At 46.0% G+C, this 26,882-nt stretch overlaps 1 protein-coding gene across 4 annotated transcripts; it reads right to left on the minus strand.

Annotated features, from left to right (window-relative positions):
* Positions 1-398: 398 nt before the first annotated feature.
* Positions 399-26,314, minus strand: WDR91 (WD repeat domain 91). 4 transcript variants are annotated; one of them, XM_075602554.1, is made up of 16 exons: positions 26,170-26,314; positions 25,385-25,533; positions 24,019-24,198; positions 18,638-18,845; positions 16,876-16,958; positions 13,749-13,867; positions 12,193-12,376; positions 11,347-11,487; positions 10,545-10,738; positions 9,585-9,735; positions 9,034-9,128; positions 7,316-7,484; positions 6,590-6,698; positions 5,352-5,464; positions 4,979-5,176; positions 399-2,043 (listed from the first exon to the last, which is right to left on the minus strand). In XM_075602554.1, exons 2-16 carry the CDS (start codon positions 25,505-25,507, stop codon positions 1,879-1,881), a joined length of 2,232 nt encoding a protein of 743 aa, XP_075458669.1. In that variant the 5' UTR covers positions 25,508-25,533; positions 26,170-26,314; the 3' UTR covers positions 399-1,878. The 4 variants fall into 4 exon arrangements, with proteins under 4 accessions (XP_075458669.1, XP_075458668.1, XP_075458671.1 ...); XM_075602553.1 differs by having other exon boundaries at positions 26,165-26,313; XM_075602556.1 differs by lacking the exons at positions 24,019-24,198; positions 25,385-25,533; positions 26,170-26,314 and adding an exon at positions 21,806-21,901.
* Positions 26,315-26,882: the final 568 nt, after the last annotated feature.

Genomic DNA, 26,882 nt, shown 5'->3' on the forward strand with positions numbered 1-26,882 from the left:
CATTGTAGTCAGACATTTTACCTCCACCGGGGTCTCTCAGACCAGATCTGCAGTAGCACTATACTGAGACCCCCTCATCCTGCAGAGATAGATATAATTTTTTTTTTTTTTTTTTTTTTTTTAAGACCGCAAATTAAAAATGCCTTTTTGCTGCACACTACAGCTACAAATTGGCTTTCGTGAAGATTCACATAGGTGCTCATTTTAAATTCCCACACATACCAATATTCCGGCAATGAGGGGGCTTTCAGTGGTAGCACCAATGGGAATGGGATTCCCTCCCCTAAACTAGTTAACATTACCACCCTTCTCCGTTTTACTCTAGGAATTGTATGTACAAGGACCTCCCCGTGCAGACGTATGAAATCAGCATGAGAAATGAGACAAGGAAAGCAGAGAAGGTTTCAGGACATTTTATAGAGAATTGCACTTTGTTTCCTTGTGTGGGTAGAATATTTTCAGGGGTGGTAAACAAAGTATGTGGCCAGGTCAGATACAGCCATTTAAAACTAGCCTGTGTAAACCCCAAAACATACACATTATATATACAAAAAAAAAAAAAAGGGACCCCGCCCCATCCAGGGGTTTCCTGAGAAACAAATTCTCTCAGCATCTTAATACTTTTTGTAATGCACGTAACGGTGTTTCTCTGCAATAAATTATCTGTTGATGGAATGTCAGAAGGAAAAAACAAAAAAAATTACTTCAATAAAGTTGCATCACCCACCCCTCCCGCCACCCCCCAAAAAAGGGGAGCTCAATCTGATTCCCTTTAACCCCGAGTGCCACATTATGTACCTGCTACACAATTGGGTTCTGGCACTCTGGGTGCTCGTTCTATAAAAGGGAGATTGTAGATGGCGCCTGGAGCGCAGTACGCAATGATGGAAGACGTAATGGGGATGAGTCCTTCCCTTCCGTTGCATCATCAGCGACGGAGCGGTCACGTGACCACGAGTGCCCCAGGTGCCATGGCACTCCGGCCCCCAAAGGGTTAATGCACATTGCCAACCTTTATGTATTTTTTAACTGGCTGTTTTTGACTTAAATAATTCTTTTCCCATAAGCCTGAGTAGAAACGTCCCCTGACAAGCACTGCTGGGTATCCCCGATTGCTGCACCCACCAGGCAGCACAGAGCTGTTTTCCATGCAAAGGGCTTCATCAGTTAAACGGTCTTACCCTCAGCTTATCAACAACAAACAAAAAAAGTTTATCTGATGTCTAATAATGTCACTAAAAGGAAAGAGGCTCAAACAGCTATTTTTTTTTTTAAATTTAGGTTCCGGGATGATTTTTATCTATGCTTAAATTACATCGTTTTCAAATCAGGAGTCGTTCTGCATAGCACGGTGAAGAACAATAAAAAATAATAAGCATGCAGAGGGAGATGCACCTTTAAAATAAAAATCAACCTCATATGGCCCCTTGACTACTCAAAACGTATGGGCCGCACAATGCCTCAATGCTAGCACCGCTTAGTAAATGTGGTCCCAAACCTCGACTCTCGATGGCTTCCGCACCCACTCATTCCAAACCCTTCTGCGCAAACACTGGTTACGTTATTTAATAAACAAGATGTTAACACGGCTTTCGATCCGCCTGTGCCACAGTAAGTTCCAGGCTGGTTCACTTTTCCAAATCTCGAGATAACACGCTGCAGGATTTATCAACCTGTTATTATCATGGCAACCCAACTCCTGATGTGCAGCAGTAACAGACTTTTGGGCGGGGCAAAAAGAAAAACAGTAGGAGGACTGCTGCCAGAGGCGGCCTGCAGCGCATTGCTCTGCTCTCTCTCCTCCCCCCCCCCCATTGCTCCGGCCACTCTGCCATCAAAAGTTTGTTTTTTAAATGGCAGCAGAAGGTTAAATCAAGGTTAAGACTTCTGCGCTAAGAGGGTGGTGAGACGGATCTTTCCATCCATCGAGGCAGTCAGGCAGGTCCCACATTGCACGGCTGTGCTCCAATCCACGGTGACCACGGGGGCTCGGTGCCCACCCAGAGACAGGCAGGTCTCCAGGGTACTCCCGTCGCTGTTCAGCTGCAGCGGAGCAGAAAGGAAACGCGTCAGGGGCGACGGACATTAAACCAACACCAATATTTGCGCTCTTGCATTTCCCAGCGTCCGTGCAATAAGTACTTTGCCTCTATCTCAGGGGTGGGCAACGCCAGTCCTCAAGGGTCGCCAACAGGTCTGGTTTTTAGGATATCCCTGCTTCACCACAGGTGGCTCAATCATGGACTGCGCCTCTTGTGCTGAAGCAGAGATATCCTGAAAACCCGACGTGTTGGTGGCCCTGACTGTATTTGCCCACTCCTGCATGTAATTTGGGGAGCACTTAAAGCAGCAATACCCCCCCATTTGTATTATTAATTTACAGAATGTAATACCGGGGACCTCCGGAGCTAAAACCTCACTGCTTTCAGCACAGCAGACCCCCATGTTCCCGAGATCCTTACAGTTTTACGTGCCGTTGTCACGAGAGAACAGACAATATATCTAATAACCGGGCCAGATTGAACAAGACTAGGATAGAGTAAACTGAATGAGTTTATTTCCTATGAGCAGAACAGACAATACATCAAGCAAATAACATTACAGAAATATTTACACTTACTGGGGTTGGACAAGGAGATATTCAGCCGAATAGCAGCTCCTTAGTTGTTATAGGTCACGACAAGCACAGGAATAAGGGGTGCAAGCAACTATATAGACGCAGACCCCCATTCCTAACATGGCAGTTCAGTTATTGGTGAACAATTACCTTGTCCCAATCACAGGTTGCCAGGTAACGCGAGAAGCAGGGTTTACCCAGACCCTCATTAATACACCCCTCCCCTGTAGCTACTTGGCCAGCCCATTTATAAAAAACTATGATCTGATGCCTTCGTTGCCATCCTGTCTAGCAAAAATGCTTATTGGGCAGGGGTCTTTCATGTAGGGTGTTGCGTTTGACAGGTCACAATGGTTAGTACCCATCTGTGAGAGCTGGCTGCATAGACAATGAGGCAAGTCACCTCCATTGATGTACAGGCTTTTTTCTCCCCTCTGAGGAACTTCTCCACAACAAAGCCTTTCAAGTAGCCTCCTTTGATTGTACAATTACATATCAAAGCGGCCATTTGGCAAGCTTCCAAACCTATATCCACAGTTATAGTAAAAACAGCGATAACTCAGAACTATATTTCACATGTCATAAATCAGATTAACGATATGTATGCAACCTGTGTTCGTTGCATAGGAAAACATATCCAAATTTCAGCCTTGTAGCACAAACACATACAGAGATATGGTTCTATGGGGTTTACATTATGACAAATACACAGTTAACCCCTCTCTCCATGTTAATACATAACATAGCAATTAATTCTGCTGAAGTGGGGGAATGCAGATCAACATATACACAGATCCCATTAACCCCTCATATCCATATCATGATAACAGGATATATACAATAACACACATTACTGCTGGGGAAATACATCTAAGACCTGGGACAATTTGGCTGAAGCGGGGAAATGCAGATCAACATATACACAATATGGTTAACCCTTTCCCTCCCGACATGATTTATACACACATAGTAATATAACATGGACTGCTGGGGAAATACATCTCAGACCTGGGGCAATTCTGCTGAAGCAGGGGGATGCAGAACAACATATACACAGATCCCATTAACCCCTCATACCCCGATCATGACAGTCGTCATTTCAAAGATGGCGACAGGCATTGTCCAATAGGAACAATTACAAAATCTTGGCGAGTTTAAAAACCAGTCCCACAGTATTATATACTTATATATTTCATTGTGCCAACTGGGAAAGTAACCTCAAATATACAGCAGTAATCAAGAAACCCCAATGCACATCCAGTGTGGCAAATTATTTTGTTCATTTATATATTTTTTTCCATTAAAACTTCTTTTTTTTTTTTTTTTTTTATGGTGCCCAAATGATGAAAAAAAGTTATAAGGCAAGAAAACATATTTGCTAAATTCATGGGGGCAGCAAAGGTTATTCCCAGTTTCCTCCTGGGGGGGGGAGAAATCTCTCAGAAGGTCCTAGTACACACCTCGGGACTACATACATATCACACAATCCAAAGGACACAGTATAACACTAGCAGTGTAGGAACCTGCTGAAAGGATCTAACCTTGACATGTTTTGGACAAAAGATTTAACTAAATGACCCATACTTATAAGAGAGGGGGGGAGGGAAAGTGAACTAATGAATGTCGCATTGCGTGTGCATTGGGGCTTGCTTATTTTCCAATAAGAATCCATAACATCGCACCCCCTTCCCCCGTGATGACATTGCAGCTGCTGGCTCGTGGGACATGGCAGCCATTTTGTATCCCCGAAACATTAAGTAACTCAAAAACCAGGTTGGAGGGGGGGGTGGGGGAGGAGGGGGCGGATTCCTGGAGCTATAAAAAGTGCAATTCAGCCCCAGAGGACCCCTCTTTAAATTATGCGAGGGAACAAAAAAAGGGGAAAAAGTAGGCAGGATTGCGGCTTTAAGTAATTGACCTGTTATGAGGTTATTACATCTCTATACAACCTCCTCCCCCTTATTTTCTAATGGTTACAAGCTCTGCCTGCTGCAAAAATGCTTGTATGGATTTTAAAGTGTATACAAGCCAAATAATTAAATAATGTTTATTGCTTATTTCTTCTTGTATAAACATTGAACCCATATACAGAAAACCTGTGTGTGTTAAATCCGTCCACGTTTTTAAGAAGACGCGGCAACAAGTTCAATCAAATGTGGTTTGTGAATGTATTAAACACGTTACCATGTGTTCCAAGCAAATAACATGGGGTATCATTGTAATAGTTTCCAAACACTACGGGTGGCATCTTCAGTGGCCTGTACTTGGTCCTTTAAAAGGTTATCACAGCCTCTACAATACATTCTGTAGCAGGACATTCCCAGGAGAGCGGGCAGGTGTATAAGGGGCATCTGGAAGTACCTTGTAAATGACTCCTCCAGTGTTAGAACAGGTCAGCATGTAGTTCCCCTCGGAGTCGAACGCAAAAAGCCTCCCGCGGGGGAACTGGACTTGTTTGTATCCGCTGTAACCCGACAGCACGAAAGGGCCGGTGGCATCGGGGGGCAGGGAATACTCGGACACTTTCTGACCACTTTTATGGATGTTCCACTGAATGAACTGAGAGAGAAGCGAAAACGCGGCGTGAAGACTGGATTATCCTACCATGCATTGCCTCATGCGTCATAGAGCTGTGACATCAGCGCGCTTTGTTTACAGGTGCAGGCACATGCAACAATGCCAGTGCCACTATATAATCCATCTTGTCGCTGCGACCTCACAATAAACTGCTCACCTTCCCATCTTCCCCGATGCTGTACACTGCATTCTCATCAGAGCTGAAGTCCACAGAATAAACCTCACCCTTGTGGGCCTTCCAGCTCATGGCGCACTGGTGCTGCTGCATATCTGGGGCAGAAAGAGAGCTGCAGTTAGAGAGAGGATAAAGATGCCAAGGGAATATACCACCATCCCAGTTGCTGAGACTCGCAGACGTCTCACCGTCACCAGGTTTAAATGTCCCCACCTATTTCCACTCTTGTTCCTAATACATTGAGAGCGCCATAGCTTGTAAATGTAGCAAAAATCTAACTTTATATTATATTTGTGCTATTGTCTGTAACCTCCATTGTACAGCGCTAAGGAATATCTCAGCGCCGCAGAACGTACTCATAGAATTCTTGTTACACCCGCAGGAGGATAATGGAACAGATTTGGTCAACAGTTGATTGCTTTAAATAGCTCTGGCCTCTCGTATCCGCAATAGTAGGTGTGTATATGATGGAGGGGAGAGTGCTGGAGAACGAGGGGTGTGGGTGATCGGCCCAGCAACCAGGTGGAGGAATGCCTAAATACTTATGGAATCCTGGTTGCAGTGAAATAGATTGTTAACTGGTGGAATGGAACCACCATTCCATCCTACACAAGTGTAGCTTCTGAAATAGCAATGTTATAGGCGGGGGACATGTCCTCGGCAGGGACATCAAGAATATAGAGTCATTTGTTAAAGAAACAGCAATGATTCCATGAACTATATTGAATACCACCAAAAACGTTCAATGTAAACGTATGACTTACAATAGAGCTTCACTTTAAAAACAAAAACAAAAACACGCTTCTCGTTTTCAGTCCGTGCGAATCAAGAAGCTTTTCAGAAAAAAAGGGAATCAATGTTTTTAAATGATAAATTACAAGCGAAGACTTTGTATGTCAAGAGCGTATTGTAATAATAATTGCTTTTTCTTGTAACAGAGCTAATGTACACATCGGTAAAAGGACTCGGATCAGTCCTAATTGTTTTTATTTCTACCTGTAAAGTACCTTTCTCTGAACCAAATGTCAGAGATTAATTTAAGGAGTGTTATTGTGGGAATATTATTTGAAAGACTGTGTGTTGCCAGACAATGAAACAGGGGGGGGTGGGTGGGGGGGGAGAAGAAACACATTTACCAAGAGGTACTTGGCTGCAATGCACCCTACGACCCATTCACTTAATTCAAACGGCTACAAGTGACCTGTAAATGTACAACTTACCAAAGAGCCGAATAAACCCATCCGCCGCCCCCGTCACCAGTAGGTTCCCGTTGTGGTTAAAAGCTGTGCAGTTTATAGCAATGGGTTCAGGTTCCAGAGAGAACTGGAGCTAGGTGAAGACAGCACAAGGGGCTCAAATACATTCGTTGGCGCTTCCGTCCCACTTTCTAGCCTCTTTTTTTTATTGTGGTAAATTCTATATTTTGCCAAATTTCAATTGATACATATTTCACGTTGCCACAGACGTTTTAAGCATATATAACGAAGAGACAAAAAACTAAATAAGATGGCATACATATACTATAATTATTATTTTAATAGGACACAGGAAGGCAAAAGAAAAAAACGTTCAATCTGTGTCGAGATCCCATGTTAATCGGCACTAAACCAAAACTTTATAGGGAGGAAATGGCAGCCATGTTGTTCTATCCCCCAAATATTACAAGCAAATGTCTCTCTGTTAGATCTTGAAGAAGAAATGTAAGAATCTCAGTGCAGAGGTTATCAAGTTTACTAGAAAAATGAATTAAGCAAAAATTATGTTTTACATACTAAATAAACAGGGACGGCACATTCAAAAGAAGAGATTTGTCCCAATTGTTTAACAAATGCACAAACACAACCTTTTTTAATGACACTTGTGCAACTGACTCGAGCCATAAATATATAGGCCGTAAGAGACAGGTTGCTCATCATATAAAAAGGTGCAACCTGACATACACACACCTGCTGCTTCATGGTTTTCGTGTCCCACAGGAGCAGTTTCCCTGGGACCTGGTTGCTGCCATTTTCCACAAAGTCGGGCAATGCTGTGTCCATGTGACTGGGGGAGTTGGCAGCTGCCGCTGAACAGACAAAGGAGGCCCCGCTGGGACTGCACGCCAGAGACAGAATCCTGGAACGCAAGGAGACTCTGGGTGGGACGGTGACCCCTCTCACAGCTCGACTCGGCGGGCATTAAATATCAGATCCAGGAAATTCTTCTTATAGAAGCCTAGATCTGCGGGTCACTAAAATTCTACGCCGGCGCTATACAAACACGATACATATATACATAGCAGGGGAGGAATCAGGAAGGCATACTACAGATGTCGCAGACATAATTGCACCCGTTAACGATGGCGTGTTATGCAACAGTGGGGCTATTAAAAGCAATGGTTAAAGAAATACCACACGTTTTATTGAACGCATTATTTTGTGGGCCGCATTGAAGTGGCGCCCGTGAAGGACCCCGATGTGGCCCTCAGACTCGCTGTTCCTGCTAATCTCACACTTGTTGCTTAGGCAGCTAAGCGCAGTTTTCTTACTGAAACTCACTTTTAAGTTAATGTCATCTAATGACATGTTATAAAGAGGTTATACATGCTGGCAAAATGTGGAAATAATCATTTCAAAGTCTTTAAATGTATCCAGTTACATTACAATGAACCTGTAACTCTGAGCCGGCTGGGATGTTTGCGGGGCCCGCTGCAGGGACATGTGCGCCGCCTCGGCGCTCACCTTCTCCTGCCGGCATCTCCCCACGCATGGTCCCGCAACGTCAAATGGCGTCACGTTGCCATGACAACGGGGGCGGCGCGTGGCGTGCCTTTGTCATGGCAACGGGAGTCATGATGACGGGACCATGCGTGGGGAGTCAAAAGTGTACTCGCATAGCCAAGTATGTCAAGTAATCCACTCTCAGCAGAACCAGGATTTTCACCAAAATCCTGCTTTAGTTTTACTCCTATAAAAACAAAGGCCGGAGGTGCACCCACAGAGCAAATACATGAAAAGAATGATTTAATAAATAAATTAGGGAACAGGTGCATCTCGTCCTGCTAACCTGTAACAAGAGGCAACAAGAACATGGTCTGAGCACACCTAGTAGAGAAGAGAAACGTTACATACCATGGATTATTAAAGTCTATGCCGCTTTAGTTTTTTTAAATGACCTGAACTCAGGGGTCCCTCGGTGGTGATCCATTGTCGTCGTCCCCCCACGTTCAGGATACAGCCCCCCCGTTTCCCCAGATACAGCACGTTTAGTCCACCAGACATGACCCCATTCCCGGTGAACACAATAACTGCGGGACAGATTAACTCCGGCAACCAACAGAAAGTTATGTCTTAGGAAGATGTTTGCTACTTTCTATTGGCGAAACCTGAGGCCATTATTTGTAGTTATTCTGTGTGTCAAACATCTGCACACACAAAAAACACTCATCTCAGGAAATGGAGGGTCCCGAAAGGCAGATGGCCACGATAAGCTGTGGGGGCCCCCAAAGTGAAAAATAAGGATTACTGCTTTAAATAAAAATGGATGTTTTTCTCTTACAGCGTGCCCAGACGGCTTGTTTATTTTGACAGCGTTTTTACCCATCCCACTGATCTCAGGCAAACCTGTGCTGTGATTTATCAGGGGGAGGCGGGAGTGAGGAGTCTCGAGCTGGGAAAGAGATTACCTGGGCATTTCCTCCACTATACCGATTTCACACAGGTTCTTCTTTGCTTCCGTGTCGTAGAGACGCACTGTGCCCACTCCGCTTCCCAGCAAGAGCTGGTCCGTGCGCAGGGGGAGAGAAACAAAGGCACAGCTGTGAGGTGGAACATGCCCCAGCAGTGAGAAGCTGCAAACACACAGCTAGGTCACTTTCAGCCTCAGTTACTGGTCCGCAATGGGGCTCAAGTATCAGCACTGCTACTGTATATAAAGGCAACACACACACACACACACACACACACACACACACACACACACACTTTATTAACCACTTAAATACCAGAATGTCCTCTGGAACAGGGGCTCTCAATTCCAGTCCTCAAGCCCTCAACAGGTCAGGTTTTTAGGATATCCCTGCTTCAGCACAGCTGACTCAGAGGCTCAAAGACTGTACCACCTGTGCTGAAGCAGGGATATCCTGAAAAATTGACCTGTTGGTGGCCCTTGTGGACCGGAGCTGCCCTCCCCTGGTCTATACCCAGCAGAGAAGAGATGCAAGCTGGCAGCACTCACCAGTCTGTCCCTCTTAGGCGCCCACTCCAGGGATAGCAGAGGCGACTTGGAAATGGCCGAAGCTTTTGTCTGCATGATGGCATCAATGGACCAGACTTTGATCACCCCATCTACATCCAGACTGGCCACCCGACGCCCTGAGCAGTCCACCCTGGCAGAGACACACACACACACACGGACACTGCAGCATTCCAGGGCACGCATGGGTGTTCAATACCACAAAACGTTCTGCACTCCGGGCAGCCCGCAAAGATGCTGCCGTTCCCCCAAAGTGCGAAGGAGAAAATGTTCACCCACTGCTCACTCCGATAAAGAAAGTGTGCTGCTTGCTAGGTTGGTACAGTTGCAGGACATGGTTTAATGCCAAGCCCAAACCAACCCCCCCCTTCAGTGCCAGTGTAACACATTGCGAACCAAGAAAGCACGTTGGGGAATCCCGCGGGAAAGACAAGAGAATCTGATCCAGTTACAAACTCGGAGTTCTAGCACAAAAGGTCTAACAGCCGTATATAGATCAACAGGTCAGGTTTTCAGGATCTCTTTGCTTCAGCCACGGTGGCTCAGAGTGAGTGGCTGTGTTGAAGCAGGGACTGATTCAGCCACTGTGCTGAAGCTGGTATATACTGAAAACCTGTCCTGATTAATTCTTGTCCGGAGGAGACGCTGCTTCATATAAAAAGGTGGAGGGAAAAAATAACAAATCTTGATTTTCAGTGATTTTAGCGGCTTTAACCCTTTCAGTGGCTGTGGGGCGGCTCTCCTGCAAGCTGCAACCATGTGATCGTTCCCAAATAATGATAATGTCGCCACAGTGGCGTTTGGATCCCGTTTACCCTCTCCCCTAGAAAATGTCACAAGGGAACTTTCCCCCCCCCCCCCCCCCCCCCCCCCCCCAGGATGTCGGCTCACGGTCACTGGAGCACAAAAGTGATTAAGAAAGCCCCCCTTCCTGCCCGGTACCTGCAGTGCATTATGGATGAATGGTGTTCCCCGTATTCATCCTGGCTCAGCACGATAAACGGTTGCTCTGGTTTTTCTCCTCCCCCCGGGCCGCTGCTCCGTGGACCTCTGGTCTGTGCGTCTACTTGGTCAGCCTGATTCTCGGGCCGCAGGTCAGGGCCAGCGTCCGAACTCTCCATCTTATTCTCAATGCTCTGATGCAGAGGATAATAATAATAATAATAATATATATCTTTATAAATGCAGCAGTTTCTCTGGGATTTTCAAAAATTAAGAACAAATAAGACCGAAAAAAAGACAAATTGAATATATTTTTTTTTACAAAATCTCCTAACTACAGTATTCCCCCCCACCCCCACCCTTATATGGAATTAGCAGTGTACCCATTACTGTACACAGAATTTAAGGCCCTATCCTAGAGAGCTCACTATCTGATTTCGCCTGTGGAGTGAAAGTGACTTGCTCTAGGTCACAAGTAGCGGATACTGGGATTCTAAACTGGTACACCCACTCCCAAGGCAGTGCTCTCACCCCTAAAATACTCCTTCAGCTTCTAATCTCAAATTATTTTCTTATGCATTTACAGCCCTTTTGTTTCTTAAAACATATGGCATTAATCAGAGATAGAAAGGACTTGTGACACATTCCAGTGCTAGGTGACAACAGGACACGTATAGCAAGACACAATCGCCAACAACACGGTAACATAGTAACACTAGGGCAGCAGAGACTTATGGACCACTGAATCTGCCCTCTGTTGGGTGACCGGAACACAAAGAAAGCAGGAACTCTGTATGATCACCAGTGAAGCTGTCTTAGACAGGAGCTCCTTCCTCTCCTTCAGGCGTCGCTGCCTCTGCTGCACCATGCTCGATTCACTCTGGACGCTCGGGACACCCTTGGCTTCTTTGGTCACACTTGGGACGTCTTTTGTTTTCTGGACCTGGAAGTCAAAAGAGGAGCGTAACCCTGTTTAATAAATTAAGGGCACAATAAGTTTGCATCTGCTCACGGGTTCCAAGGGGACTAAGGGGGCAGAGATGGCATCCTCCCGAAAGAACAGGGTCAAAGAGCCAATCAAAAAAGAGGACATCACTATGATGCCCAACTGTTTTATTCCTGATTAACTGGAGAAATGTCAACCCCAGTTGTCCTGGGACCTTCAGGAGAAGATAGAAGCAAGACTGACTCAGCCTACTGTATGTAAAACAGGGGCGTAAGCCCAAATTAACGTAGGATACACATCTTTATTCAAAAGGAGACTGCAGCAGGTATTCATGGTCAAAAATTCCTGTTCCCACAATGACCATGCAGCACTGCATGATGACACTAAGTATCTTTCTTGCCATTGCTATAATGATATTTTTAAGAGTACTTGTGCAGTGATGGACATACCATTTTTTTTAGATACAGCATCGAACATCTATCATAGGGATGGAGGCCATTATTGTTTTTATTAATAGATCTTGATTTGTAATCCTTACATAGTAACGCACCCCAACACAGTGCTGTATGTATAATTCAGCTGGCACAACGAAACACCGGTTGATGAGCTCAGTATATATATTTAGTCGTGCCTGAGATTTTGTGAAACAAAGTGACCTGCCCATGGTCACAAGAATCCAACCGCATCCCGCACCGAAGTTACCTGACTATTGACTGCCTCCTTCTTGATGGGCAGGCTGCCCACGCTTTGTGTTGGGGATGATACGGTTGATGGAGATGCCCTGGAGGGAACTTTCTTGCTCTGGGGCAGGAGGGAGGAAAGGAACCCTGACCCCCTCTGAGACTGAACTGCCAGGCCAGCGTTCCTCTGATTGGATACCATGTTACTGTGGCAAAAGGAGAGATGGCCAATCTGAATGGTTCCGTTCCATACGCCACCTCCCTGTAACTCCACTAGAGCGCCAATTACCGAGAAACATTTTGCTGAATTGGGAGTGGAGGAGCAGACACGTTGGGCTAAAATGTATTAAGCGGTGTGACTCCGTAGGGCACCTACAGCCACTGGAAGGCAACCAATTCATGTGAACGGTGTCTTCAAGCGCTGGGAGGTGTCCTCTGGAGTTGCACTGCTACATAAATATTGCCCGTTTTCTTTGCTAGTATTCAAAAACAAAAAAACGTACCCCACAATTATCTCACAACCCAACACCAACCACTTAAGATCATTCACCAGAAATCTAGTTTGTTTCACTTTATTATTATTTTTTTACATTTAAACAGATGATTGAATCCAGATCATATTTCCATAAGAAAACTCAATTAAATAAATTGGACATAAAAAGGAAAATAATACGAAAGACATTACCCAAATAAAATAAATAAATTTAAAAAATGATTGTAGCAATATCGGTTCTGTTGAAATGTAGATGCATTGCATGTGATACCTTTTAGATGTTACGATTCTTTATAGATGCAAGAGAAACCAAAAAAAAATACGTCTAACGTCAGTAATACCTATTCAGCTGATACACGATCAGTACCAGATCCTCTGCTATAACTACTGTTATTATTTATCCGGGACAGTAACTGAGATCTTTAATAGATGGATATTTAATTTAATGGATCGATAGATTTATAAATACTGGGTGAGGATCTCACCTAGGCACAATCCAGCAAAGGTTGAACTTGAAGGTCTCTTTCCCAGCCAAAATTGTTGGGGGCCAATGCCGACCCTCTGGCAAAGAAAGGGTTAAATCAGCAATCCAGTTTGCATTGCTTGTTTTTTTATTTTTTTTTATTACAGGGTGAAAGCAGGGGGTCTCGGAGCTGAACCCCATTAATTTCAGCTCAAGGGACCCCCTGCTTCCAGAGATACTTACCTCCGTAGGGGGTGCCGGTATCTCTGCAGACAGGGACCTTCTGTGCCTAACATAATGGCGGCATTTAAAGGTCTCGCTGGCCAATAGAAATCCGTGTCGTCATCCCTTGCAACTTCCTACTGGCCCGCGTGACCGGGATATGTAAACTTCACGGAGATACCGGCACCCCCTACGGAGGTAAATATCTCAGGAAGCAGGGGGTCCTAGGAGCTGAAATTAATGGGGTTCAGCTCCAAAAAAACCCTGCTTCAATCCTATAACAAGGAAAAATAGCCCACTCATTATAGACGTTGATAGCGCACATAAATACAAATAGAGGGCGCCCTTTAGCAAGCTGATGTACAACTGAAGAGGCGGTTATTGCAGCAGTGTCACTCACAGCTCAGAGTCCCCCAGCCGGTCCATATTGGAGACATAGTGAGGCAGTTTGTGGTGAATTAAAGGCCCATCGTCTTCCTCCTTCCTCACACGGTGCGTCTCTGCCTGCAGAGCAAAGAGCTGGTGAACACAGAAAGAAACATTGGGTTACACGTAACAGACACCACCGGGGACGAGTCCTTAAAGCAGCCGTCCAAGCTGCCTTTTTTTATTTACATTTTTTCCCCCTTAATATGTGCATCAATACAATCCACACAATGATAAGTAATTAGCAAAGTTGTCGATTGAGCAGCGAAGATTTAGCTTGGGGGTTCGCTAAACGGCTGTCAGTGCAGCAGAAGAGGACCAAAGATGCCAAGTTCTGTGGGGAAGATCATGTGACCAGGCAGTCACTAGATACAATTGGTGCACTGCTAGAGAGAGGGCAGGGCTCAAAAACGGGTGTGCCAGAGCCTGTTTCAGAAGAGGAAGGGGATGTGACTTTGTAAATGGTTGCTATAGAAACAAAATGCTTGTGTAGACGTATAGGATATTGCTTGGTCTGCATCTTTAACATGCGGCGGTCACACGCAACCGCCTCGCACCAATGACCATGATAGCTTGAATAGGGTAAAACTTCACAGAAAGCAGACAACACATTACAAACTGTTGAGTAAATGTATGGGTGGGATTTACTGCCCTTATGTCTGCCCAAATAATTCCCCCCACCCTAATGTGCGTCAGGAATGGAAGGGGTGACATCGATCTCTGCTACAAATAAAAATAAAAAAGGGGGGGAGCGGGGTAGGTGAGAAAACTACAAACATTCACAGTGTGATTGCAAAATGCTTTTACCTAGCTGATGGTTTAAAGGGAAATCGGACAGCTAGATTTAACCCGTTAAACAGAACACCTTCAAGGGGTAGGTTAAGGCAAGGGTGGTCAAATCCAGTCCTGAAGACCCCTGCCCGAACAGGTCAGGTTTTCAGGATATCCCAGCTTCAGCACAGGTGGCACAATCAGTCCCTGCTTCAGCGCAGGTGGCTCAATCAGGCCCTGCTTCAACACAGGTGGTTCAATCAGAGGCTCAGTCTTTGACTGTGCTGAAGATGGGATATCCTGGAAACCTGACCTGTTGGGGAGAGGGGGGTTGTTGACGACTGGAGTTGGGCCCCCCTGAGTTAAGGTAATGAGTGTTGGGACGGTCTGCTGGTTGCGCGGTTTTCCTTTTGACGGTCACCAAATCATTGCACGTCCCTATTCCAAGGGACAGTCCCGCCTAGAACACAAGTGAACCAAGAACAAACAGGAGGCGTTTCATAGGTTAAATGCAGCCCACTGACACATTTGTCTATATTAAAAAGGTTGCCATTTCCATGGTAAACAAAAGCTTGGGCAGCTTTACAATACTTCACTAATTACTTTGGGCCATAAGACTGTTGTCAAAACTGTTATCTTAACGCTCCTCCTTTGTTTGCAAAGCAATTACACCGCAGTCACTGCTCACAGACCGCTTCTCTGCTCCAATCCAGTTACTCCCACAGGAAGCGGGCCTTTTATTTCTATATTTTTAAGATAGTTTCTAGTGTTAAAAATCATGTATTTTGTTTTTAAAATCGCTAGCTTCTAAAACGTTACAGTGGTAACCTTTACACTGGGCTCCGGGGAGAGCTTCATGTTAATCTCCCAAACGCTTAATATTTCTAATGTTTATATCTCCCGAGTCGAGGACCGTATTTCTGAAAATGAAAAAGAGCATTGGGAAGGAGACGAGATCGAGACGAGCCAATCAGCTCGTTCTGCTGCTGGAAGAGCAATTTTGCCTTAGGAACCCAAATACACCAAGCGGTTTAAAAATATATATATATATTCTGGCACACTACGCTGAATGGCTTAAATACTGCTTGTCAATGTTATTATATACAACACTATGCAAACTATATAGCAATTAACGGCTAGCACGCAACATGTTCAGCTTTTATAAGGGAATTACCACATGTATTACTGCTGTGAAGCGCTATGTACATTAATGGCGCTATATAAATAAAGACATACAATACAATACAATACAATACAATTGCCTTCGGGCAATAACTATCTTTGAAGTGGGATATTTCATTCATTATGATCTTTAACAACTTGGTCGCCCCATGCTTTTGACACCAAAAACTAGATTATATGGCACCGTGTGAAGGAGAGTAGTGTGTTGCCAAAGTCCCTTTCAATGATGTATAAGATCTTTATTCTTTGCATCGGATGAATTCGAATAAAGGGAGTCAATTCTCCCCAAAGTCTTGTAACAACATGGTCAGCCTGCCCCATGCTACTGCCATGCATGAAGAGTAACTGCAACAATGCCCAGTTCTGTCCCAGAGTTAATGAGTTAATGATTTCGGGAAATCGCTGTAAATGCGAGTACCTTTTTATACGGTCTAGGGTTTAAAATTCCTCATTAGGATTAATTCAGGCCTTGGAAGGGACAGATTTAACACTAATAGAACAGAATATCCATGCTTTTTGATGGACAGCGCCTATTGCCTATAGCAGAGGTACGCAAACTGGGGGGGGGGTGCGGTTAAAGAGGTCCCGCGCTCTCCCCCAAGGTATTTACATTAAACGCCGGGGGATCACGCGAAGCCTCTAACTTCTCCTACCTGGTCTTCGGCGACGCCATTGTAATCCAGCATCATTTGGGGTCACGTGACGTCACATTGCCACGGCTTCATGACGTCACGTGAGCCCACAAAGTCATTTGACGCCGGAGCGGGAGGGGCGCGAGCAGGGGAGGAGAGCAGGCAGGGGGGCGCAGGGACACAACTTTGCACACCCCTCGCCAATAGGGTAGGCGGCCAACTCCAGTCCTCAAGGGCCACCAACTGTTCAGGTTTTGAAGATATTCCTGCTTCAGCACAGGTGGCTCAATCAGTGGCTCAGTCTTTGACGGAGACACCTGTGCTGAAGCAGAGATCCCCAAAACCTGGCCTGTTGGCGTCCCTTGAGGGCTGGAGTTGGCCACCCCTGGCCTATTGGTTCCTTCTATCTGTTCAGTGGCAGCAGCAGACCTGTATGGGTTATTTCTTTGGGTTTGTTATGCATCTTCTTGAAAGACAGATTTGTGGGATAGAAGCCGTTACAGGCGCATGGCTGACCTTCTGCCGCAGGGTCTCGTTCTCCTCTTGCACGTGGAAGATCCTCTGACATTCTATGTCAAAGTTGAGGATGGTTGGGACAGGTGCATGGGGTTAAAGAAATTAAAACGGCTTCAAAAGGTGTATTTCCTTTTAACATACAACATTCAATAAAGTGAAAGCACTCAGCCCTGCAACAACAACTCTGCCATTTTCTTTTATAACATTAGATACATACAGCAGCTTTTGAGAAAGCTCTAAAGGAGAATATGCCCTTGGTGGAAAGCATGGGGTCTCAGGAGCTGAACCGTGTTATTTTCAGCTCCGGAGACCCCCTGCTTCCAGAGATACTTACCTCTGCAGGTTTAAATGTCCCGGTCATGCAGGCCAATAGGAATCCGCAAGGGATGACGTCATGGCTTCCTATTGGCCCGCGTGACATTTAAACCGCTATTATGATAGCCCCAACTAGCCCAGCCAGTGCCGCAACCGTGAAATTAAAAAGAGGTTCGGCTACAGCGACCCCTGCTTCAGACCTATATTAAAAAATAAAAAACATGCACAAAAAAAAAGAAAAAAAATCAAAACAGCAGTGCTGCTTTAAATGTCTAACTCCCAACAATTAATATCAATATCACCTCATACAAATAATATACATATACAATAGGACGTACACAATACGGGCTGTAGGAGTTGGGGGTCACAGAAATAAAGCAGTCTTGCTAAAACTCACATTAATATTAATGTGAAATAAACGCAACTAAAAAAGGGACAACCATGCACGCGTCCTGTGTAAAACAAGAATAAACTGTGCGCTACTATCTAACTTCTACTTATAAATAAAGTGCAGTGACTAAACCATAAAAGTTCTCAATAAAACGACAATACCGAGTGAATAAGTGATTATATAATAAATTATATCATAACCGTGTTAAGGGCGTCTGCTGCTATAGACATTAGGGGTGGCTCAGCACCCCACACACTCTAGGTAATGGAAACAAAAAGAAAACAGCGCACAACGCCAACGCGTCCTGTGTACCTGGCACAGCCCGTCTTACAAGGCCGAAAACATGAGTGTACCTGCAAAATAGGTGCAGTTGGAGGGTATGACATGCATCGCTCTCTCACACATACACACGCTGGGCCGGCTTGTCATTTTGTGGGACTCGATGCAGGGGCTTTCCCGGGGCCTCTCACCTGGTCCAGCAGGCCTTTCTCCTCCTAAGACGTTGCGGCGTCATGACGTCACGCGGCGTCACGTTGTCATGGCAATGCGATGACGTTTCGTGGCAACGCGGCACCACAACGGGATGCTGCAGGAGGGGAGATGCCAGGAATTTCCGCCGGACCGGGTAAGAGAGACTTAGAGGCCCCGCGCTCTTCCCCATCAATCAGTTTAACTGTTGTGGGGAAGAGCGCTGGGCTCGGTGCGATTGAGCTGCCATTAATAATAAGCGCACACACAGATAGCAAAGATTATTACTCCCTCTTGCAGGTTGTGATATTCTCCGTGATTACTAACAATTAATACTATGGAAACTCTGATACGCGATGTGTTATCCACAAGAACAATAAAGTCTGAGAGATATATAGGTATATATAGATATACACACTGTTTTTACGTAAAAACCTCTCTTGCTTTATCCATCGTAACATTTCCGGAAGAAAAGAGCAGTGTATCTCGAAAGCGCGCACAAATAAAAGCATTTAGTTTACACACACACACACACACACACACACACACACCTCCATCTTCCTTCGTTATCTTGACACAAAAGGATATGCATGCACTGGAAGAGGACACTCAGGAAGTTGTGCAGAGATACAGTGAAGGTGTCCGCCCACTGTCGAGAGAAGTAGGTGGCAAAGGCCGGATTTTGATCGGGGGCAGGAAGGAAAGGCAGAGCGAACCATTCCTTCCACTCTGTCTGGTTCTGCAGCTCTGTCGCCTGCTTCTGGAAGAAATCATGTGCCTTATCTGTCCGGCTGGTCTGTAAGGCAGGGAGGGTGAGAATAATCATATAAAAAAATAATACATCATCACAAATTCTCATATATGTAAACAATTTATTTCCACAGTCTATATATGCAATGGGGTAGGCCCGAGTCCGTCCTCCCTTAGTACAGCATAATTGGACCCCTTGAATAAAACCAAGACCTGTGTATATATTTACTGGTGATTTATAGCCAGCAGGTAGTTTAGCGGAGCTCGGGGCCGGGGGCGAGAGCGCGGGCCAGCATTTCCACCGGCATCTCCTCCAGCTACATCGCATTGTCACAAGGAAAAGCTGCCATAGAGGAGCAGAAGATGCCTGCGCTTACAGAGGCCACAAATGGCAACGCCTTCAAGCTGGCCATGAGTCACGGCCCCGGCAGCCCGCACCCTCAGATAAACCCATATTCACTTAGCACAATATATATGTATACATTACACAGTAAATAATGGCACTGCGCTATTGTCCATTGTATAAACCAAGCATCCACTATAGCAGTCAAATTGGCCCATATTAATGCAGGTATGGCGCTGGAGCGCTTATTTTTTTCAATATGCGCATCAATACAATCTCCACACCGACAAGTGATTAGCTAAGCTGCTGATCGATCCTTTCTCCTGTAATCGATGGCTGAAATTCGCTTGGGGTTCACTAAATGCATCTTGGGTAATCTTCTGCTGCACTGACAGACAGTTATGTGAGGAATATCATGTGACCAGGAAGGCACTAGATTCAATTGGTTCACTGTTAGAGAGGGCAGGGCTCAAAAGGGTGATGCTGTTTCAGAAGGAGAAGGGGATGTGACTTTGCATATGGTTGCTATAGGAACAAAAATGGCTGTCACATTAGAATACATTTTTAAAAAAAACATTTTTAAAATGCTACAAGTATTTTTTCATAGTACAGAACTGAATTAAAAAAAAAAAAAAAAAAAAAATGTAAAAAGTGTGTGCCGAGCACACGCATTTTAAGTGAAACTTCTTTGTCTTTTGTCACAAAAATTGTATTTGTGATGAAACGTTTTTAATTTTCAAAATCAAAAACACAATCAGTGCCAAAACGCAAAGAAGTTCGACATAGAACGCGTGTTTTAGCTATTTGCACTTCTATATTTATAGTACCTGAATTCCTTGTGTGTGCACGCGCCAGTCAGTGTGTGTGCGTGTGTGCCAGTCAGTGTCAGTGTGTGCATGTGCGTGTGTGCCAGTCAGTGTGTGTGCGTGTCAGTGTGTGTGCGTGTCAGTGTGCGCCAGTCAGTGTGTGTGTGTGTGCGCCAGTCAGTGTGTGTGTGTGTGTGTGCGTGTGCGCCAATCAGTGTGTGTGTGCGCCAGTCAGTGTGTGTGTGCGTGTGCGCCAGTCAGTGTGTGTGTGCGCCAGTCAGTGTGTGTGTGTGTGTGTGCGCGCCAGTCAGTGTGTGTGTGTGTGTGTGTGTGTGTGTGTGTGTGTGTGTGTGTGTGTGTGGTGTGTGTGTGTGTGTGTGTGTGTGTGTGTGTGTGTGTGTGTGTGCGTGTGCCAGTCAGTGTGTGTGCGTGTGCGTGTGCCAGTCAGTGTGTGCGAGAGAGAGAAAGAGAGAAAGAAAGAGAGAGAAAGAGAGAGTGTGTGGGCTCTCCCAGCGCTCCCCCCCCTCCCTCTGAGGACACCACGCTCGGCACTCACCATCCCCCCACTGCCTCCGAGATACAGGGACACAGTGCGCTCAGTGCTCTCCCCCCTCCCTCCCTCCGAGCTACGGCGTGCACAGCGCTTCCCCCCCCTCCCTCCGAGCTACAGGGACACGGCGCGTTCAGCGCTATTCCCCCCCGCCCCGGGGCAATGCAGCGGGGACACGGCACAATCCGCGCTCTCCCCCGTCCCTCCGAGCTACAGGGACCCGGCGCGCTGGATCTCGGGATCTCTATTGCTCTTCTCATAACCCATTTCTCTCTCCTTGGCCAGCAGTCTCTTACAAGCCTCTCTCACCATCTGTGAATTTCAGGCTGTCTCATAGGCTGCGCTTATAGTGCCAGCGACGCGACTTCAAAACAATTGTACTGATGCCGTCGCATGCGCTTATAGTGGATTTTGGCGCTACCAAAATCCTTGTAGTCACACTAGAATTTGATTTTGCAGAGACGGTCTCCCCATGTGACTGCACATAAGCCAATCACATAGACCCTCTGCCTTCCCCTTGCTGACGTCACTCCCCCTGTAGCCAGCGACATCTCCAAATCCGATTACAACTTTCGCAATGGCATCGGTCACGCTGCTGCGACACGCGCTTGGCACGCTCACTTAAATGTTACCAAATTAGCATGGCCACACTGACGCTGCGCACGCTCATGCACGTACGCTTACCAATGCTCGGGGAGACATGGAAAACCGATTTCCAAGCGCTCAGAAGGGTCACATGACCCTTCAGCAACGAATCAGCACTAGTGAATGCACACTTCACTGCCCCGATCCAGCCAACGACACGCCCCCTCCCTTATGCTGCACGCCCCCCACTAGCAAAACTCAGCTGGACAGCCTAGCGGTCATGCTTAGAGAGTTGGTGATGTCACCGCTCTCAAGCATTAGCGCGCGTTGCGGCAGCGTGGCCGCAGCCTTAGGCCGCGTCCATGGTAAGTGATGCCATGCGGAGGCGCGCTGAGGCGGAGGGAAAGCGGGTGCTTTCCCTGGCCTTAGACCGCGCGCCGTCCGGGGGCGTGTCGGGGTGCGGGCCAGTGACGTCACGGAGCTGGTTCGCCCTCATTGGGCGAACCGCTCACGTGACCAGCCCTGCGCGCCGGCAAGCGCGAAAATGTAAAATTTTGCTAAGACTTACGCTTCCGCGCGCTTGCGGAAGCGTAAGCGAGCCCCTGCTAAAGCCGCTCTTATTGCGGCTGCAGGGGCTCAGTGCCGAGCGTAAGCGCGCCTCAGCAAAGGTCAGCGCTTATGCACTGGCCATGCCCGAGGCCTTAAGCCCCTCTCACCGTCACCTGGGCTGTCTCTCTGTGGGCCTCAGACTGGCACTCCCCATCTGTGTCTGGTCTCAGAATGGCAGTTGGGCTCCCTCTGTCTCTCTCAAACTGACAGTTTGTTTCAACATCCTATCTTCTTATCCAATCCCACATCCCCTGTCATGTGTTGCCAGGCAGATTAGAGAAAGTGTCTCTTATTCCTTATCGCACCACGTGATAGGGGGAGCAAATTAATTCTGCATTGTTTACAGTATACATATATTTGTAACAAGGGATATAGATATATAAATAGAGATAGATACAGAGGAAGTCAACGCTATTGCACCCCCTGGCATATTCTTTTGGTGAAAAAAGGAGCATTGGCGCCACCCCTCTCACGCACCTGATTAAAAACAATGGCCGCTTCTGCCGTTGGATATACACACACACAGAAAATAGCTGCACACACAGCGTAAAATACCAAAAAGGTGGCGTTTGTGGTGCACAGTAAAGGGAGAGAGGTATAAACAGGAACAAATCACCGATCCAATATACCAGCACACACAGCAAATGCTTTTTGTCTGCATCATGGACCAATAAATCACTTTTTTCGTCAGTTGCTGTGTGCTGGTGCATTGGATCACTTCAGAGATGTGTGCATTTGTAACCCCCCTTTAAGGTATAGAAGGGGTTAATTACTGGGGAGTTGTTGCACGGCAATGACCTTTAATTTATTGTTGCAATTCAGCCAAACAGCTATGTAAGCCCCGCCCCTATTCTGGAAAGAGCTCACCCCCGTTTGCCCAGTAACAAGGGTGAGATGATATGGAGCCCAACCACTCCCAGGAAACTATGGTGACCAGGTGGTATAAAGATGGAGTTATAGGGGGTTGGGCCTCAGACCCCAGGAGGACCCAAGGAGTGCCTCTAGAAATCAGGACTCCCCCCCCAGAGAAACAGGGGAGGGGAGAGGGGAGAGAGAGGGGAGAGAGGGGAGAGAGGGGAGAGAGGGGAGAGAGGGGAGAGAGGGGAGAGAGGGGAGAGAGGGGAGAGAGGGGAGAGAGGGGAGTCTCAATATGCTTGTATGTAGTCTTATGTCTAATAAGTGTGTAACACGGTGTTCTCAGTATGTGTAGTCACTTTTATTGTTTTGATAGATAGGGAAAGTGCCCCCGAGTATATAGGGCCTGTGAAGATCTAATAGCAAGTCCAAAGCAATAGTGTGTGTGTGTGTGTGTGTGTGTGTGTGTGTGTGTGTGTGTGTGTGTGTGTGTGTGTGTGTGTGTGTGTGTGTGTGTGTGTGTGTGTGTGTGTGTGTGTGTGTGTGTGTGTGTGTGTGTGTGTGTGTGTGTGTGTGTGTGTGTGTGTGTGTGTCAGAGTGGGATCCGTAAACCAGGGTTCCCCAAATCTGTCACTAGCAAGGTTGCTCTAAGGCCAACTTAGGAAGTAGTAAGTACACCAGGCCACTAAAGAGGACAGCTGGGGTCTTGTATTAATGAGGGGTACATGGGAACTCTGATGGCATTACATCCCCAGGCAGAAGTTCTAGGAAAGTACATGCAGAGGACTCCAGGAAATTTGAAGTTATGGAAATGGATATTCCCCTTTGACTATGTACAAGACAAGAGTGGTGTAAGCCAGGAGTGCGCAAAGTTTCCTACATGTGCCTCCCGTCTCCTCCCCCCCCTCCCTGCACAGCTCCGGCATCAAATGACGTAGCAGGGTCATGTGACATCACTTTGCTATGGCAACGTGACCCCGGGGTGTCATTTCATAACGGTTGCCATGGAGACGCGTCGCTGGAAGGGAAGTTAAAAAGGCAAGTAAAAAAGTAAAAAGTTACGGCGTCCTCACGCGACCCCCGGCATTTATTTTAAATGCTTTTGGGAAAGAGCAGGGCCTCTAACAGCCCCCCCCCAAAAAAAAACATGCCCCCCACTTTGTGCACCCCTGGTGTAAGCCCTGTGTGCCTCCCTGTGAAGATGCATGGAATCCAGGGAAGAGAATGTAAGAGTAAAAGCCTGTCCTGTCAATAAAGCCTGCCCTGTTTGTATAAAAGTTCCTGGCGCCCTTTATTGCCACCCTAAAAGCTTACACTACCAGCCAGCCGAATGCCAGCACCCAGAGAAAGTAAAGAGAGTCTGCGGCACCACATCTCCACTACCTCAAAGTAGCACTCCTTAGTAGCCGGGCAAGGAGGGGTTACACATGTATATATTGCCAAACACATCAGCATAAGACAGGCAGTGTACCTGCACGGTGTAGACAAGATAGTAGCGGAAGAGGCTGGTTTTCAGCTTGTGCACGGTCGGCCGATACACATCTTCCAGCCGGCTGAAGAGACGTCGCTCCAAATAGCCCCAGTATTCAAGCAGCCCACCCAGGTCATATCCATGGATGAACTGCAGAAGCTGCTCCACGATCCTATCCACCTGGCAATGACAAGAACACCTTGCAGTGCAAAAGCAGCAAGTTTCCATCCACACTAATGTGCTAGTATAATTACTAAGCGTGTTTGTTAGAGTGCTTCTTGTACGCAGGCAAACAGGGTCTTCTATGGGAACGGGCACACAAAAGGTGCCCGCTTTAGGCCGAGCTCATGGTGGCGGTGTCGCTACGTGCACGCGCACTTCAAGGACTCTTACCTGATTGCATATGGTAGTTCCTCAAGTGCCCGCGGCGCTGCACACGTCGACGCTCCAACATTTTGCCGCCACAATAGAAATTGATATTTCGGGCTGCAGCCGCGTGACGTCAGCGTCACATGAGTTGGTTCAGCGATAGAGGGCGAACCAGCTCCGTAACGCGTTCGCTACCGATCGCTGCAACCCATCGGAAGCGCACACACGCGCCACAACCATGAGCTCGGCCTTAAACTGGAGTGAGCATGGAATGGAGTATGGAGGTAACAATCACACATATTCCTACAGAGTATGCAAAGTTTCTGTAAACAACTATTAACACCAGCTACAGTATCATACAGCGCTTTAGGCACAGAGAGATAAAGTGACTTGCCCAAGGTCACAAATGGGGTTGAACCTCTATCGCTTGTTGAATCAGGTTCCCCTGATTCCAGCGTCATTGTTCAATCAGTGTTTTTACTCACTGAACCACTCCTTCCCCTGTGACACAAAGTGAGTTTCCCACCACTGGCATAGAGAGAGAGTCAAATGCCCTTTTTTCGCAGTGCTGGAGAATGCTCCATTTAAGAGAGTTTTCTCTTCAGGTAAATGGAACCAAGATCTCCTCCAGCACAGAGACATCACAGTATATTGATAATGGGCCAAAGAGGGATATCAAAAGGCAGAAGAATAATGCAGGTGCAATTGCCTAAAGAGGAACAAGAAGTTATGTTGATAGATTGTTATTGTGAAAGGGCTGCAATGTGCGCCCAACACTTGTACACAAACAAAAATTAGCTATTTTGTTTCAGCAAGATACAGGTAGACTGGTGGTCATTCAGTGGTTAAAAAAAATACTCCTAACCAAACAAAAAAAAGATGACGGAGATGAAAAACAGAGGAAAAGAAAAAGGGCAAAAAGAGACAAAGTGAAGTTTCACACTATTACTATTAACATTACACACTATTAATGCAGCGCTGATGTCAACGGACTTACACGGAATCCTTTCTCCTTATCCACTTTAATGTCAGCTTCGAAGTATTTTAAGGTGTTGGTGAATCCTCTGAAGGTGAGGTATTCTCTGACCAGCTCATCCGTCCGTTCCACTGCAGATGTCATTGTTGGGATTCGGGTCAGCAGTGAACCTTGTGTAAAAAAAAAAAACTATTTCATGTGTTTCCAAAATCATTCCTATTCTCAGAAAAATAGAACAATTTGCAGTCTTTGCCATTCCGCTTTATTGTTATTGACACACACATATATATATATATATATATATATATAAAATTATTTTCTTTTTATACGCTTTGCACATTAGATCTTAATTGTAATTAATGCTGCGAAAGTACCGCGAACAAAGCAACACACTGCAGATCACACCGGCAGAGAAGTTACATTTACAAAAGGCAATAGCTTACTGGTTGTATAACACCAGTGTTAAGGCTGGAAATGCTTTTAACGTGTCATGTATATTACACTAAGTTCCTAGTTTCACTTTTGACTGTTCTGCTTATCTGTCCCAATGAGACCCCCAAGGAAAGCTCCAGGAGACTTATTGAGCATCTGCACATCTGCAATAGGACTGCAGCACCCATATACACACTGCACCCCAGCACCCATACACACACTGCACCTCAGCGCCCATACACACACTGCACCCCAGCGCCCATACTGCACCCATACACAAACACTGCACCCCAGCACCCACACACTGCACCCATATACACACACTGTATCCTAGCACCCATACACACTGCACCAACCCCCAACACTTACTGTACCACTAGTCACATCCAAACTCCCCAGGATGCTGTCACTGTGCAGTTCAGGCGGTTAGTGTCACATGACACAGAGAGGAAGCGCGGGTGGTCACGAGGGGATATGAAAGTCCCCTATAGATAGACACCGTGTAAGCAGCTTCGGCACAGGCGCAGATAGAGGGCTTTCACATCCGCCATGTTTATTTCAAAGCGAGGCTGCATGTATCACGCAATGTGTAGTTGTTTATTCTTTCGGGTGGGTTTTGCAGGTGCACAAGTCAGATTTGTTCTACAGTCACGTTAAATAAATTGATGCACATTTGCTTATATATGAGGACATGTATTTTAGCAAAAATGATCGTGTGTGTTAATATTTTAATTACGTGCATTAAGAAAATAAGAATACATGTAAGTGCTAACATTGGAAATGTTCACAAACACCGAGTTTAAATGGACTGGCGTTAAAAGAAAATGTTATTAAGAGTGCATTGTCTGGAAATAAAATTATATTTCAAAGCACTTTTTATATATTTTTTAAATCTTTCCTTACAAATAATTTAATGTAGATGTAATGTTTAGGCAGCACAAAACTATTACTTCCTACAAAAAAAAATCGCATACATTTTTATCATCCAAAAAGTTTACTCTAGGCACCAAAATAAAGTTTTTCAGAAGGGTGATAAAGAACATGTCATAGTTTATTCATTGAAGTTTGGGTTTTAATAAACACTTTT

This window comes from Ascaphus truei, chromosome 5 (assembly GCF_040206685.1).
Source record: "Ascaphus truei isolate aAscTru1 chromosome 5, aAscTru1.hap1, whole genome shotgun sequence".
Lineage (NCBI taxonomy): Eukaryota > Metazoa > Chordata > Amphibia > Anura > Ascaphidae > Ascaphus > Ascaphus truei.

What these genes read in the sequence shown, in the direction of transcription:
- WDR91 (XM_075602554.1), bottom strand. Translation starts at nt 25,507, where the DNA reads ATGACATCTGCAGTGGAACGGACGGATGAGCTGGTCAGAGAATACCTC. An exon ending in TCATCCATAATGCACTGCAG is followed by an intron (nt 9,736 to 10,544) that starts GTACCGGGCAGG and finishes TGTCTCTGCCAG; the next exon opens with GGTGGACTGCTCAGGGCGTC. An exon ending in GCATCGGGGAAGATGGGAAG is followed by an intron (nt 5,177 to 5,351) that starts GTGAGCAGTTTA and finishes CTTCTCTCTCAG; the next exon opens with TTCATTCAGTGGAACATCCA.